Genomic DNA, 14,509 nt, shown 5'->3' with positions numbered 1-14,509 from the left:
GATGGCAGATTCTGGGCTTGAAGGCTGGAGGCTGTGATGGAGGGGAGTGGCAGAAAGGGTGACCTTTAGTGAGGCCTGAGTCCCAGGCACTGCTGAGTAGTTGATCTGTTCTGAGGGCCTCCAGAGGAGGCTGCTTGGCAGGAAGGAGGGCAGGCCTGTTACTGGCACCCCTCCCAGGGGGGCCTGGGTGGGACACACCAAGCACAGGCCTTGGGGCCAAAAAGCCTAGAGCCAAAGCCAGTATTGGGGCCTGTTACAAGGAGAGGAAGAGACGCCTGGGAGAGTTTGCAGATGCTTGGGGAGGGAGGCCGCACCTCCCTGCTGGGAGGAGGGTGGAGCGAACGTGCGGGCAGGGCCGGCCAGGATGCCCATGGCCTCCCGCCCTCGCAGGCCTGACGGAGGACGAGGACGTGTGCGCCATGCTGAGGGGCTCCCGGCTCTGCAAGATCCGTTCGCGGACATGGCAAAAGGAGCGGCTGTATCGGCTGCAGGAGGACGGCCTGAGCGTGTGGTTCCAGCGGCGCATCCCGCGCGCGCCTTCGCAGCACATCTGTGAGCCGGGGCCGGGCGGGCGTGGGCAGGCTGGGGACAGTGGCCGGCTGGGGACAGTGGGGGCCCAGGCCCACCGCCCTGACCCGGCTGCGCGCGTCCCGTCCCTCTCCGCAGTCTTCGTGCAGCACATCGAGGCCGTGCGCGAGGGCCACCAATCCGAGGGCCTGCGGCGCTTCGGGGGCGCCTTCGAGCCGGCGCGCTGCCTCACCATCGCCTTCAAGGGGCGCCGCAAGAACTTGGACCTGGTGGCGCCCACGGCCGAGGAGGCGCAGCGCTGGGTGCGCGGTCTGGCCAAGCTGCGCGCGCGCCTCGACGCCATGAGCCAGCGCGAGCGCCTGGACCAATATCCTCCCGGGGAGGGCAGAGGACCTGGCGGGGAGGGGGGCCGGCCCTGTGCCGGGAGGACCCCCGGGCTCAGAGGAGACCTGGCTCCGCCCTTAGGGGGCCCGCGGTTTGAGATAGAGCCCCTTGTCTTCAGAACTGAGCGTGGCAGTGCGGCATCCTGTCTCTGGGTGGCCCTGGTCCCATGGAGGACACACAGCTATGGTGCTCAGGGGGTCCACAGGCTGAAGGGAAAGCACAGCACCCAAACCCCGGAGCCCCCAGGGCAGGGGGTGGGGGTGGGGGGGGCGGAGATGTGCCACACCTGTCAGTTACCTGTCAGCTGGGGGCGGGGCCCAGCCTGTTGCTGATATTTCCTGAGCGCCCGCACCTGGATCCACTCCTATCTGCACCGAGCAGACTCCAACCAGGACAGTAAGATGAGCTTCAAGGAGATGAAGAACCTGCTCCGCATGGTCAACGTGGACATGAACGACATGTACGCCTACTGCCTCTTCAAGGTGGGCACCTGCCCCCACGCTGACCGCTGCTCTCTGCCCTCCCCCAGCCATCTGAGTCATCAGTTCCCTCCCCACCCCCACCCCCAGCTTTTGTGGAGCGTGACCTCTCTCTGCAGAAAGGCCACATCTGGGCCTAGGTACCCTTTCACCCAGTGATACCACTGGGCCAGGATGGGAGTGCCCGCCCAGGGCTCCTTTCCTCACCCTCAGGCAGAGCCCAGGTAGCAAGGACCTCGGGCTCACGGGCACACACATGAGCACACCCACCTCCACTGTGGCACGTGTGGCACCTCCACACGTGACCATGTACACCCCACATGTGGGAGCACAGACAGGGGCCCACGGCGGTAGGCTCTGCATCCGTTGCCCACTCGGAGCACATGGAGACACCTGTGTGGATGTTGACTGTGTGACCCGGGAAGGCAGGAGGGCCACGGGGCACCTGTACGCCTGGGCCACAGCTCCACGTGGACTGTGCCACGTGAACTCTTAGTTGTGTGTTGCTGGTTGACCCTGGGTGTGAATATGTGAGGGTGAGAATGGTAGCATATACACACGGGAGGGGGGATTCTGGCACATGGGCTCAGCCCTGCCCAGGGCTCACAGTTTTTCCTCCCACATCTTGATTCTTGGGGTAGGTCTTGGGGCAGAGGGATAGGCACTGAACCCAAGTGAGATTCCTTAGAATCCCATCCCTGTGATTTAGCAGCTGTGTGAGTCTGAGAGAGACCTGGAGCCTCACTAGCTCTGAGTTTCTCCACCTGTGAAATGGGGGACATAGCCTCCCTTCCCAGCCATGGTGGATGACAGGTGTGTCAGCGCAGGCCGGCTCTCCCAGGGTGTCTTCCTCCTCTGAGTCTCTCCCTCCTGCTCTCCAGGAGTGTGACCACTCTAACAACGAGCGGCTGGAGGGGCCTGAGATCGAGGAGTTTCTGCGGCGGCTGCTGAAACGCCCCGAACTGGAGGAGCTCTTCCATCGGTACTCTGGTGAGGACCGTGTGCTGAGCGCACCTGAGCTGCTGGAGTTCCTGGAGGACCAGGGCGAGGACAGCGCCACGCTGGCCCACGCCCAGCAGCTCATCCACACCTATGAGCTCAATGAGACAGGTGAGGGGTCTGACAGATAGGGTTGGGGCCAACCCGGCCCGGGGCTTGGCATCTGACAGGTCGGAATTCCCAGCTAAGTGGGCTCTGCTGTTATTGGCTGTGGGCGCCATCTTGGGCAGGTTACCTCACCTCTTTGAGACTCAGCTGCCACATCTGTAAAATGGCATAATATACTTCCTTATAGGGTTGGGTTGAAATTAAACAGCGTAACTTGGGAGTCACCTGGTGGCTTGATGGTTAGGATTCCAGGCTTCCACTACCGTGGCCCAGGTTCAATCCCTGGTTGGGGAACTGAGATTCTTCAAGCCACGCAGCGTGGCAAAAAAAAAAAAAAGACATATGTGGAGTCCAGTCAGTAGACAGGTGCGCAGTATTACTGGGTTGAGTGAACTTTGAGGCATTTAGGGCCAGACACAGGGGTCCCCTGTGAAGCTCTCTTCTGCCCATTCCTGCAGCCAAGCAGCACGAGCTGATGACACTGGATGGCTTCATGATGTACCTGTTGTCACCTGAGGGGGCGGCCCTGGCCCTGGCCCACGCATGCGTGTTCCAGGACATGAACCAGCCCCTCGCCCACTACTTCATCTCCTCCTCCCACAATACCTACCTGACCGACTCTCAGATCGGTGGGCCCAGCAGTACTGAGGCCTACGTTAGGTACCATAGTGGAGGGGATGGGGGTGGTGAACATGTCTGGGAGCCAGTTTCAGGAGGGATATGGGGCTCAACTCCCACCATGGGCTTCCTGGTGCCTACCTGGGGGCCTGTCCATTGCCCTGCTCTGTGCCACCCACACGACACCTTGCCCATCCATCCATCTGTCCACAGGGCCTTTGCCCAGGGATGCCGCTGTGTGGAGCTGGACTGCTGGGAGGGGCCAGGAGGGGAGCCGGTCATCTACCACGGCCACACCCTCACCTCCAAGATCCTCTTCCGAGACGTGATCCAGGCAGTGCGTGACCACGCCTTCACGGTGAGCCCCGGGACCCCCGGGACCCCCACGCCCAGCCCCAGAGCCTTCCCAATGACCCCAGCTGGTCTCAGTCCTTTCAAAAGAAACCTCTGGGACTTCCCTGGTGGTCCAGTTGTTAAGACTCCGTGCTTCCACTGCAGGGGGCCCGGGTTTGATCCCTAGTCGGGAAATTAAGATCTTGCATGCCGTGAGGGGCGATGAAAAAAGCCAAAAACAAACCAAACATCCCCAAACGAAAGAAACCCCTGCTCAGAGACTCACTTTCACCATGTGCTGCTGGGACAACTGGCCCATGGGGTAGAATAAAGCTGGGTGAGAAGCTCCCATCTACCCACATTTAGTAAATGTATTAAAATCATAAAATTTTCAGGAGAAAACCTTGTGTGTAGGGAAGGACATTTTAATCATGACTCGCAAAGAGAAAGTCCTAAAAGAGAAGCTCAATGTTGCATCTACAAAAAATTGCAACTTCTGTCGAGCTATATACAACATCAACAAATGATGGGCTGGGACCAAACCTAAATGACATGGTCAGTGTCATTAACATATAAAGAGCGTTTATAAAAGAAAAACATTCCTACAGCCGCCCTCAGCTCCCCAGACAGTCCACCCCTTCTCCGAGGCCCCAGATCTGACCTCTTCACCTCCACGTACACACTGATGCCAGTGTGTCCCACATCCAGCCACTCAGTCTCCCCGAGAGTGGGTCTCCAGAGCCCAGCCTTTGCCTGCCTGTCCTGAAGGGGGTGGAGAGGCTTGGTGTAGCAGGGGTCCTGGTGGGGGAGGGGTGAGTGACCCTGAGCTGCTGCCCCTCCCCCCACAGCTGTCCCCGTACCCTGTCATCCTGTCCCTTGAGAACCACTGTGGGCTGGAGCAGCAGGCTGCCATGGCCCGCCACCTCCACTCCATCCTGGGGGACATGCTGGTGACCCAAGTGCTGGACTCCCAGAACCCTGAGGAGCTGCCGTCCCCGGAGGTGATGCCCCCAGAACCCCAGCCTGGGTGGGGGGAGGGTCTGGCACCAAGGTCCACCATGCACCTCACTTGTTCAGGACCCCTCCCCTCTCTGCCTTAACCTTCCCCTGCTTCTCCGTTCATCTGACCTCTGCCACCCTGTGGTCTTGTCACTTTCTGCCTTCCATTTTGACTGGACACACCCCACCCTCTTGCCTGGCATCGAAGGCCCTCCATGCCCTGGCCCTGACCTCCCCGCTCTGCCTCCCGCCCGCGGAGTCCCTGCAGGCTCGGCCGTTCCCACCTCGAAGGCCTTGGTTGGCACCGTCTCCTCCACCTGGAGCTCCCCAGCCATCTGTGCTCGCCAAGCGCCACCTGCTTAGCGCTCTAGCTCCGTGCAAAGGGACGCTTCCTGTGGCCTTAACAACTTCCTCAGCTCTCTGGCCAGAAGTGGTCCTTCCTCCTTTTCTCCCAAACCCCAGAGCATTTTATCTGCCCCTTCAGGACATTTATCCTCTTTGGGCTCTTTGAGAAAACTCTCCCACTCCTTCCAATCCCAAGTTTATGCAGGGAATATCAATTCACCTTTGTGTGTGATTTGATTTTTTTATTAGTATGAAAATAAAATACATATAGTAAAAGAAAAAATGGAGCCGCAGAAATGCATACACATGAAAAATGGATTTTCCTCCACTCAGGCTACCGCCTGTCCTATTTCTGAAGAAGTAACCATCTTGTGTATCCTTCCAGAATTTTCCCACATAAACCTATATACATACCTGTCTTCTTTCAAATGGTACACAAAGAAGACCATGTGAACATATGTTCTACCCTCATTTCTTTCACGTGAGACCTTTTTTTTTGGCACACGGGCTTAGTTGCTCCGTGGCATGTGGGATCTTCGTGGAGCAGGGATCGAACCTGTGTCCCCTGCATTGGCAGGCGGATTCTTAACCACTGCGCCACCAGGGAAGCCCACGTGAGACCTTTTTTGAAGACTGCGCCTTCTCTTTCAGCTCTGAGCCGCCTCGTTCATTTTCCTGGCTGCTGTGTAGGATTCTGATGCTTAGAGGGACCTCATTAGCCAGTCCCCTGTGGGTAGTCCCGTAGGCTGTTTCCCTCATAGGTTTCGTCCTATTAGAAACATCACTCAGCTGCGTCTCCTTCCCTGCTCACCACCCCGGGCCAGCCCCTCACACAATGGTGGCTGAATGATGGACCGACCAGCTGACAGGGGCCAAGGAGCGTCATTCTTCCATATTGGCCTCTGTAGCAGCTGAAAGGCCGGGTCCTGGTGAAGGGGAAGAAGCTTCCAGCAGCTCGGAGTGAGGACGGTCGCGTTCTATCAGACCGGGAGGAGGACGATGAAGAGGAGGATGAAGAAGAGGAGGTGGGGGCCACAGGGCAGAGGCGGCGGGTGAGTGGGCCTGGCGGAGCCAGCCCAGGCCGGGCAGGGGTTTGGGACTGTGGAGCGTGGGGGCAGGTGGAGGAGGGAAGGACGGTGGCAGGACCAGGGGGCTGCAGGCAGCAGACCCCTGCGGATGCTCGTCTCCCAGGCCAAGCAGATCTCTCCAGAGCTGTCGGCCCTGGCCGTGTACTGCTGTGCCACCCGCCTGCGGACCCTGCGCCCCGCCCCAGTCCCGCCCCAGCCCTTCCAGGTCGGTTCCCTCAGCGAGCGCAAGGCCAAGAAGCTCACCCGAGAGGCAGGTAGGAGCCGGGACGTCAGTCTCTGCCTCTGGGGGCAGGAGGGCAGTGGGGACCGGCAGGCTCCTGGTGGGTGGTGGATGCTGAAGTTGATCTGGAAAGGAGCGTGAAAGGGCTTCAGGGGCAGTAAAGGGAGGGGCTCAGGGAATGAGTGCCCAGCGCGTGCCCAGCACCAGGCCAGATGTACGTGGAGCGAAGGGGGAGGCTGCTGTCTGCCTTCACCCACTCATAGCCTTCGTGGTGGGGCCAGAAAGAGATGGATAAATTTCAGTGCGGGGTGGTCAGTCAGGCATGACGGCATGACAGGGGCTGGGGGAGCCCAGCAGGAGGGGGTGAGGTCAGAGGAGGGTTCCTGAGCAGGTGCTGGCTGAGAAGATCCCCGACCAAAGGATGAGGAGGAAGCAGCCAGGTGAAGGGGGGAGGGGACTTCCAGCCTGGAGGAGCAGGCTGTCCCGAGCCTGGAGGTGTGACGCACAGGAAGGGTTACTGGAACCGGAGTCCTGGCTGGAGGAGTGCTTGTGGGATGAGTAATGAAAGACAAGGGATGCTAGCCTGGGGCAGGTGCTCCACCCACCGCGCCGGGAATGTGGGGACTTGGGGTGCGGTGCCGTGCCTGGTGGTGGGGGGGGGGTCCCTGCCCCTCTCTGGACTTCAGCAGCATCCTTGTGAGGACCCCCGTCCCCTCATCAGAGAGAACGAGGAGCGGCGGCAGGGGAGCTGGGATGGGAGTTCAGCCTCTGTTCCCGGCTTGTCTCTGGAGGTGGGGGAGGGGAGGTGACAGGCCCTGGCACCCGCTGAGCCCCAGATCTCCCCCAGGGAACAGCTTCATCAGGCACAATGCCCGCCAGCTAACCCGTGTCTACCCGCTGGGGCTGCGGATGAACTCCGCCAACTACAACCCCCAGGAGATGTGGAACTCGGGCTGTCAGCTGGGTGAGTGAGGGCAGCAGGAGAGGGGCTGGGCAGGGCGCTGTTTGGTGGGGGTGGCCTCTGGGGCGCCACGGAGGCCTCAGTGGGGATGAGGCCACACAGCCTTCCAGAAGGTGGAAAATGAGTCCTGTTGATAACAATTGTTAAACAACCTGTCAACAAGGTAGGTGGGGAAACACAAATCAGGCTTGTTTGTTCTCGCCAGTGTAAGATCTCGAGTTGTTTATGAAGGTAGAAATTAAAAACCTCCACTCCCAGGTGCACTCCCCGCCCCGCCCCTCCCCCACACCCCGACAGTCCCCACTAAAATCAACACTGACGAGAGTGGGCTCTGGAGGGACACTGAGCACCACCACAGGAGAGGAGCGTGGTCCCCTTGAGGGCAGGTAGGGAAACCTCTGGCTTCCTTGGATCCCGGCTCTGGCCCAGGCCCGGGCCCAGCCCCACCCTTCATTCAGCCCTGAGGGATCCCAGCCATGGGGGCTGGGTCCCCTGGCTGCCATGACACCCCCCAAGCCACGGCGGGCGTGGCATAGCACTACCCAGGCAGTGGGACCCTGGGCCTGCTCTGGAGAGAACTGAGTCCCCGCAAGGTATGTCTGGCGGGGGGGGCGCCGTGAGACCCCTGAAATTGAGCAGTGAGGAGAGGGCCACTAAGAGTCCCTGCCCTGGCCCCGCTGTATCCACAGTGGCCCTGAACTTCCAGACGCCAGGTTACGAGATGGACCTCAATGCCGGGCGCTTCCTCGTCAACGGGCAGTGCGGCTACGTCCTGAAACCCGCCTGTCTGCGGCACCCCAACACAACCTTTGACCCCGAATGTCCTGGACCGCCCAGAACGATTCTCACCGTCCAGGTCAGCGCCCTGGACCGTGCCCTGCCCGGGGCCCCTGTCTGCGGGCTGCCAGCCTGAGCACGGCAGAGGCCTGGGGATGGCTCGCGTGCGGGCGTCCCGTCTCTGGGTCCCGAGGGGGAGGGTCCGTGTGAGTGCGGAAGACCAGGCTGCAGCTCCCCTTCCTCCCGCACAGGTGCTGACGGCGCAGCAGCTGCCCAAGCTGAACGCCGAGAAGCCAAAATCCATTGTGGACCCACTGGTGCGCATCGAGATCCACGGGGTGCCTGCAGACTGTGCTCGCAAGGAGACCAACTACGTGCTTAACAACGGTGGGGGCCCTTGCTGGGGCAAGTGGGGGGCAGACAGCAGAGAGTGCGGGGGGAGGGGGGAGGGCGCAGGGTGGGCCTGGCCTGGCGGGCTCTTGACTGCCAGGCCTGCGCCCTAGGCTTCAACCCCCGCTGGGGGCAGACCCTGCAGTTCCAGCTGCGGGCTCCAGAGCTGGTGCTGGTCCGGTTCGTGGTAGAAGATTATGACGCCACCTCCCCCAATGACTTCGTGGGCCAGTTTACCCTGCCTCTCAGCAGCCTGAAGCAAGGTTGGCGGGGGTGAAGGCGGTGGAAAGGGATGCGGGTCCGGGCCTCCAGGACCCTGTTTGCCTGGGCCGCCCATTTCTTCTGACAGCCTGCCATGAGCCAGCCCGAGCTGGGCCCAGCCCCCGGCCCCCAGGGGTGGGATGCGGTCTGTGCCCCACACGCCTGGCCCTGTAGGGCCATGGGCAGAGACGCTGACTCCAGGCTACCCTCCCCGCAGGGTACCGCCACATCCACCTGCTTTCCAAGGACGGGGCCTCCCTGTCACCAGCCACACTCTTTGTCCACATCTGCATCCAGCGCTCCTGACGGCACAGCCGGGCCACCCTGGGTTCTGCAGGTGCCGGTCTGCCTGCCTCGGCGGAGGCCCTCTCCTCCTCTGGAGTGGAGGGGTAGTGCGGTGCCAGCCCCTCCAGCCTCCCACTTGGCCTGCCTGCCAGACTCTGGTCTCAACTGGGCGCTGAGGGCTGCCTCAGCCCCTCCTGAAGAACAGGTAGCTGGTCTTTTCCCTGGGCTGTGAGATGGTCCCAGCTGCTTGGGTCCTCAGCCCACCCGGTCGTCGTGGCTTCTGAAGAGCCAGGCCTGTTGCCTCCAGGAGACTTGGGGAGCGGGACACGAGAGTCTTTGGCCACTCTCTGCCCCTCAGCGCGGCCATCCCAGCCTCCTTCCCACAAGGAGTCCAGCCACCCCCTTGCCCCCTCTGCACGCGTTAGCTACCCGCCAAGGCCCTCTCTCCCCCTCCAGGCTTTCCTGGGCTCCTCCCTCCAGCTCTTGAACCTGAGCTCCCCTCCCTCGTTAAAGCAGGCCGGGAGAGGGAGGCTCAGACCTGGGGAAACCTAGGAGTAGGTTTTTAACTTGTGTCTTAGAAGAGCCCTGGAGAGGACAGTAGAACAAAATAAAGAAGCAAGTTTATTTTACCACTGCCACCTGCCGAGCACCTCCGAGGCCACAGCCACAGGCCTATGAGGAGGGACAGGGCAAAGGGAGTGTCCGTTGGGCCTCTTCCCGCATCTGGGCTCCTCGTCTAAGACAGCCGGAGTGCCGCAGGAGCTGCCACAGCTCAAAATAGCCCTGACCCCCTCCTCCCGGCTCAGAGCTGCTGCCAGCATCACAAGACTATGAGGACACCCGTTCACAAGGCCACCCCCATGACACACACCAGAGGACTTAAATGGGGAGGGGGCTGGGGGGTGGGCTTCTGCCAGGGTAGAATTGTTATGGCCCTAAAGGTGGTGGGGACAGGGCTCTCAGGGACTTTGCAGGCTCAGCTGGGTTCGAGGCCCCTGTCTGCTCAACAGACACATCGCAGAGACCTGGGCCTCTCCTTCCACCAACCAACCAAGGCCTGGAGAGTAGCGGGCTGCTCCAGGCCCCCCTAGCGATGCTGGAAGAGTATGCCCAGAGCCCAGAGGACAGAATCCATCCACCTGTCAGAAGGGTGACTTTCTGGGATTAAACGTGGAGCCCTGGCATCTGGGATTCCTTCGAGCAACAGCACCAACACCAAACAAGGGCAGAGCTTGACAGCAGTTCCCAGGGGGCGGCCTGGGGCAGGGGCTGGGCCGAGGCTAGAAGCTGCCCCCGCAGAACCCAGGGCTGGGCTGTCTCCACCTTCCTGCCCCTCCATGATCTGATGCAGGGAGGGACAACCTCACCCTGCTTTCGGTTTTCACGGAGAGGGGCATTTGGTGCTGATGAACTAGTGTGTCTGAAAGAAGACAATCAGACTCTGAAGGGGCCCCGATGCCCCCACTATATCTAGGAACCATGAAGGAAGGAACGGGCCAGGCGGCCTGGGTGCACAGTACTCAGGGCTGTCAGGAGAGCCAGGCAGCCAAACTGCCACCCTAGGGTGGGAGGCACGGTGAGGCCAGGCCCGGGGTTCGGGTATGAAGAGCAGTTGAGTTGTGTGGTCCCCACAGGGCCAGGTCTGTGTCAGGTGAACACTGGCCCCCAGGCTGAGCCCCCCGTCCTGCTTCTTGTCTCTGGTTTGGTGCAGCAAGAGGAAGGGTTTACTGCTAGAAGAGCCCTGAGGCTGGGAAGATGGCCTTGTAAGGGCAAGAGTCTTTAAGGCAAGAAAGTTGACAGGAACTAATTATGGGAGGTAGAAGCAAAGAAGAAGCTCAGCCCGCAACTCTGCAGATCCCTGGGCAGAGACCACCCACAGGGCTGTGTTCTCCCAGCCCAAACCTAAGGCAGGAATGAAGGCCCAAGCTTTCAGGAGCTGGAGTGGGCTGGTCCAGGTTGCAGAGAGACATAGGGTGGGGGTCTAGAAGGACCAGGAAAAGGCCTCACAGATCATCCCAGAGGCAGGTCTTGTGTCCTCTCAGGCTGCCCGCTCAGGGCCCGGGTTGCCTGGAAAGGGCCTCGGAGGCACCAGCCATAGGGAGAATGGATGAAAAGGTCCAGAGGAAGAGAAGAGGGTAGGGGGGGTGTATGGGGGTGTGGCGGATGGGAAGCCTAGATGTGGTTCCTCAGGCCCCGCCTGGGAACCTTTCTGATTCAGTGGGACCTGGCGGCCTGCAGCATTAAAAGCACCCTTGGTGGCTCAACAGAACCACCTGGCCCCTGGCCCGCAAGGGGAGGTGTGACATCTGGACACGTGGGAAGGGTGGTGCCTGTGCCCTCCATCAGAGGAGCCACGCTGAACCGGGTCGAGGGGGCTGCTCTGCAAGGTCCCCAGTGCTGGCCCAGAGCCCAGCTACTCCTTACACGGAGTGAACCTGAGTCAGTACCGGCTCCTCGCTGGCGGGGCAGAGGTTAGGGGAAAAGAGCCAAGCAGGCCCTGAGAGGACAGCCTTGCCCAAGGAGGGTATTCAGAAGCTGCCCGGCACTGTGGTCATGAGCGCCTTCCCTGCAGGGCGAGAGGGCTCCAGCCCAGGCCAGGGACTCCATCGGTTCCACTGCCACCTGCTGACCAGAGGAATACCAGGAGGGCAGGAGGGTTTTGTTCAGCTGCTTCCTTTATTAGAAACAAGTGATATGTACCAAGCAGAACAACAACGCATTTGGTATTTCTTCCCTGACCTGGGAAATGGATGCCCCTCCCACAGCCCGGATTAAAGCCAGGACAGAAAGGTGAAGCTTCCCCCTTCCCTGTTCTTGGGTGTGGCACCCTGCCGGTAGGCAGTCAATAGTTTTGAACTGAATTGAATGAAATTTTCCCCACAGTCTCCCTAGGGACAGTGTGTTTGCAGGTCTGCCTTCACCTTCCAGTAGTAAACCAAAGCCCTGGGTCTCCTCTGGTTCTGGGGCAGGTGGGCCAGGCCTCAGGGCTGCTCGTGGGTGGGGAGGCACTGGCCAGAGATACGCTCCTCACCGCACGCCCCCGCCCCCCGACCTGGCAGCCACCCTCTCCCAGGCTGCAGCTGTGAAGCTATCCAGGCCTTTGGGCCATCCCTTCGGCTGGTTACATGCTGGTCATCTTTGGGCAAAGAATTCGAGATCACTGGGACACCCACCCTGGGCTTCAGTGCGCCGGCAAGTATGTGAAGGCAGATGAACGAGAGTTGCAGGCCAGCAAGTATGTGACGGCAGATGAACGAGAGTTGCAGGCAAGGCCTGAAATTTTCCGTAAACCCAGGTGTTGAAGTGACCTGGTGTGGGCCGGCCTTCAAACCAGATGCCATCGTCTTTGGAAGCAGGCATGCATGGGGGAAACGAGCCCTATGTAGACCTCAGTCCAGAGCTGAGGCCTCGTTTCTCCCCGGCTCTCTCCTTACAGAGACAGGAGACCGTGGGAATGTGCCACAGGGTCAGGGGTCAAACATAGAGTCAATCCAAAGCCAGGAGGTAAACATCTGGAACATGGAGTCCAAAAGCCCAGCGCTGGAGGCAGAGGGCGAGGGCCACACTGAGGAGGCCCACCAAGAGCGGCTCCCCGAGGCAGATCCCAGTGGATGAGTTCGGAGCCCCGGGGTCCTTCCCTTGTTTGGTTCAAGCCAGCCACGGCTCCACCGCCCTGCAAGGCCCCAAACCCCAAGCAATGGTTCTCTCTGAGCTCTCAGACCTGCAGTCCTGGAAGGGGTTGAGTGAAGAACCCAGGGACAGTTTGGGCACAAAGGAGACTAAGCAGTCACCAAGCCAACGCCTGCAGACCGGGGTGGCGGTGCTGAAGGTGGGCAGGGTCCCTACCAGAAGACGACAGCAGTCCAAGGAGCGGTTGCAGGGTTTTGGAGGGAGACACTGGGGCCTCTCCAGGAGCTCTGCTTCTTCCAGAGCAGGCACGGGCCTCACAGTTTCCATTCCATGACCTAAGTCACCAAGGCAAAGCTCATTCCCAGTGCTGTCGTGCACCCCAAATTTCAGAGGCAGCTCGGGCTGGGCCCTGCCCCACAGCGGACCAAGCCTATGACAGGGAGCCTTTCCACGTTCCAGGTCCTGCTCAAGGTAGGAGAGTCGGGCACTTTGTTCTTTGATATCCTTAGATGCCTGTACAGGGCGGGCTGCTCTGGGCTTGGAGCGCTGTGTGTCTGATGTCTGTGAGGCTGTGCAGGCAAGCCCCTGCCTCTCTGACTCCTGCCGTCTGTGGAATGCAGTGCACATCTTGCTAAGAGCAGCAGCTTCTTTGGTCTGGGTATCTCGGAGTCAAGGAGTCAAAGGTCAGCCACGATCAGTGCCTGCAGTTTGCAGCACAGGGACAACGGGGAGAAGGGAGGCCCCTAGAGGCCTCTGATGAAAAGCCAATCCGTGGAGTTGCCGGGCTCCAGCAGGCACCTGCGGGAAGCCGGCAGCATCCCTTTGTGTGCAGGGGCAGCACAGCCCCGTCCCAAGCACACAATTCCCTCCAGTCTGGGGACTCTGCAGAATCAGCCTCTGGCACATCCCACCAAAACCCACAGCCTGCAACGCAGGCCTACTGGCCGACAGAGCACGTGCCAGTTATTGGGACTAGTCTGAGCCTGGCCTGCCGGCTAAGGCTTCCTCCCCTCTACAAGTAGCCGAGAGGTGAAAGCAGCCAGGAAACCCCCCATCCCACCCCCCCACCATGTCACACCATACACCCATTTACCTCCTCCTAGAGCAAAAGTTACACACAAGCTTGGATGTGGGTTGCTGCTGACAATTCATAGTCCAATCCCCCCCAAGCCACTGGGCTGAGCACAACTGAGGAATGCCTACATGACAACCACGTGACCGGAGACTCCATTACTTTGGGGGCCACTGGCAGCATAAGCAACCAACACCACCACCACAAACATCCACAAAACATCATCAGTGAAAGTCAGCCTCAGACAACAGCAACAGGAAATCACGTCTGTCACCAAGTCCGGATCGGCATCTAACCACCACCCTTTGCCCCTGCTTGCAGGCTGTGTCTTGGAAAGGAGCACAAGAGATGGCTAATGGGTTGGAAGGCACAGGCCAAGGGCTGGTGGCTGGAGCTCTGGGTAGCAGTCCCGTGCCATCCTTGCCCAACCACCCTGTGGGCGTCAGGGTCCTGGCTCTTTGCTCTAAGATCAGCTAAGCGGGGTTGGCACGGATGGTCTCCACCAGGTCCCAGATGCTACAAGGAGGTCAAAGGTCCCCTTCAAACTGCCAGTCACCCCAGGCAGTGGAAAGACATACTCTCACAGGGAACTTATCCCCGTAATATAAGGTTGGTAACAGCTGGCTAAAAAGCCCTGATTTAAAAATCAGTTGGCAGGATGACTTCCTACAGGGAGCAGGCCAAGAGGATTGGAAGGAGGGATCTGATTCATGAAACCTGCTTCCACAGGTCATCCCCGCTGCCCAGGTTCAGAATGCGGAAAAGGTGTGGCCCCTGCAGGAAAGCCCCAGTCAGGACTCCACCTGCCGTTCCGAGAGAGTTGAGCCCTCCCCAAAGCTCAGCACGGCCCCTCCACCCCACCCCGCCTTCTCAAAGCCAATCATTCCAGCTGATTCAGAGGGGAACTGGATAAGACTCCCCACATCCTCTTTCTCCTGCTCCCCAAGAAAAGTCAATGCCTGCTTTCAGGAGGAAACAGTCCACTGCATCAATATGTGTCTGCCTGGCACTGGCCTTAGATTCTACGTCTGA

The 14,509-nt window shown here is 60.1% G+C and overlaps 1 protein-coding gene across 6 annotated transcripts in view; it reads left to right on the top strand.

Moving 5' to 3' along the window:
- Window positions 1–14,331, top strand: part of PLCD3 (phospholipase C delta 3) — a 36,109-nt gene extending 21,778 nt beyond the window's left edge. For 3 of the 6 annotated variants that reach the window (XM_057715265.1, XM_057715261.1, XM_057715264.1), the window contains exons 2-15: window positions 391–552; window positions 667–895; window positions 1,265–1,394; window positions 2,273–2,501; window positions 2,957–3,158; window positions 3,330–3,474; window positions 4,298–4,450; window positions 5,702–5,845; window positions 5,985–6,135; window positions 6,949–7,065; window positions 7,752–7,918; window positions 8,091–8,226; window positions 8,343–8,492; window positions 8,708–9,408. In XM_057715265.1, coding sequence (XP_057571248.1) covers window positions 420–552; window positions 667–895; window positions 1,265–1,394; window positions 2,273–2,501; window positions 2,957–3,158; window positions 3,330–3,474; window positions 4,298–4,450; window positions 5,702–5,845; window positions 5,985–6,135; window positions 6,949–7,065; window positions 7,752–7,918; window positions 8,091–8,226; window positions 8,343–8,492; window positions 8,708–8,796 — 2,175 coding nt within the window. In that variant the 5' untranslated portion in view covers window positions 391–419 and the 3' untranslated portion in view covers window positions 8,797–9,408. Of the gene's footprint in view, window positions 1–390; window positions 553–666; window positions 896–1,264; window positions 1,395–2,272; window positions 2,502–2,956; window positions 3,159–3,329; window positions 3,475–4,297; window positions 4,451–5,701; window positions 5,846–5,984; window positions 6,136–6,948; window positions 7,066–7,751; window positions 7,919–8,090; window positions 8,227–8,342; window positions 8,493–8,707; window positions 9,409–14,206 lie in introns of those variants that run through there. The other 3 variants (XR_009049971.1, XM_057715262.1, XM_057715263.1) reach the window with 3 other exon arrangements.
- Window positions 14,332–14,509: the final 178 nt, after the last annotated feature.

The sequence above is a fragment of the Hippopotamus amphibius genome, chromosome 17, assembly GCF_030028045.1.
Source record: "Hippopotamus amphibius kiboko isolate mHipAmp2 chromosome 17, mHipAmp2.hap2, whole genome shotgun sequence".
Lineage (NCBI taxonomy): Eukaryota > Metazoa > Chordata > Mammalia > Artiodactyla > Hippopotamidae > Hippopotamus > Hippopotamus amphibius.
This window is presented reverse-complemented; position numbering and strand designations above follow the sequence as displayed.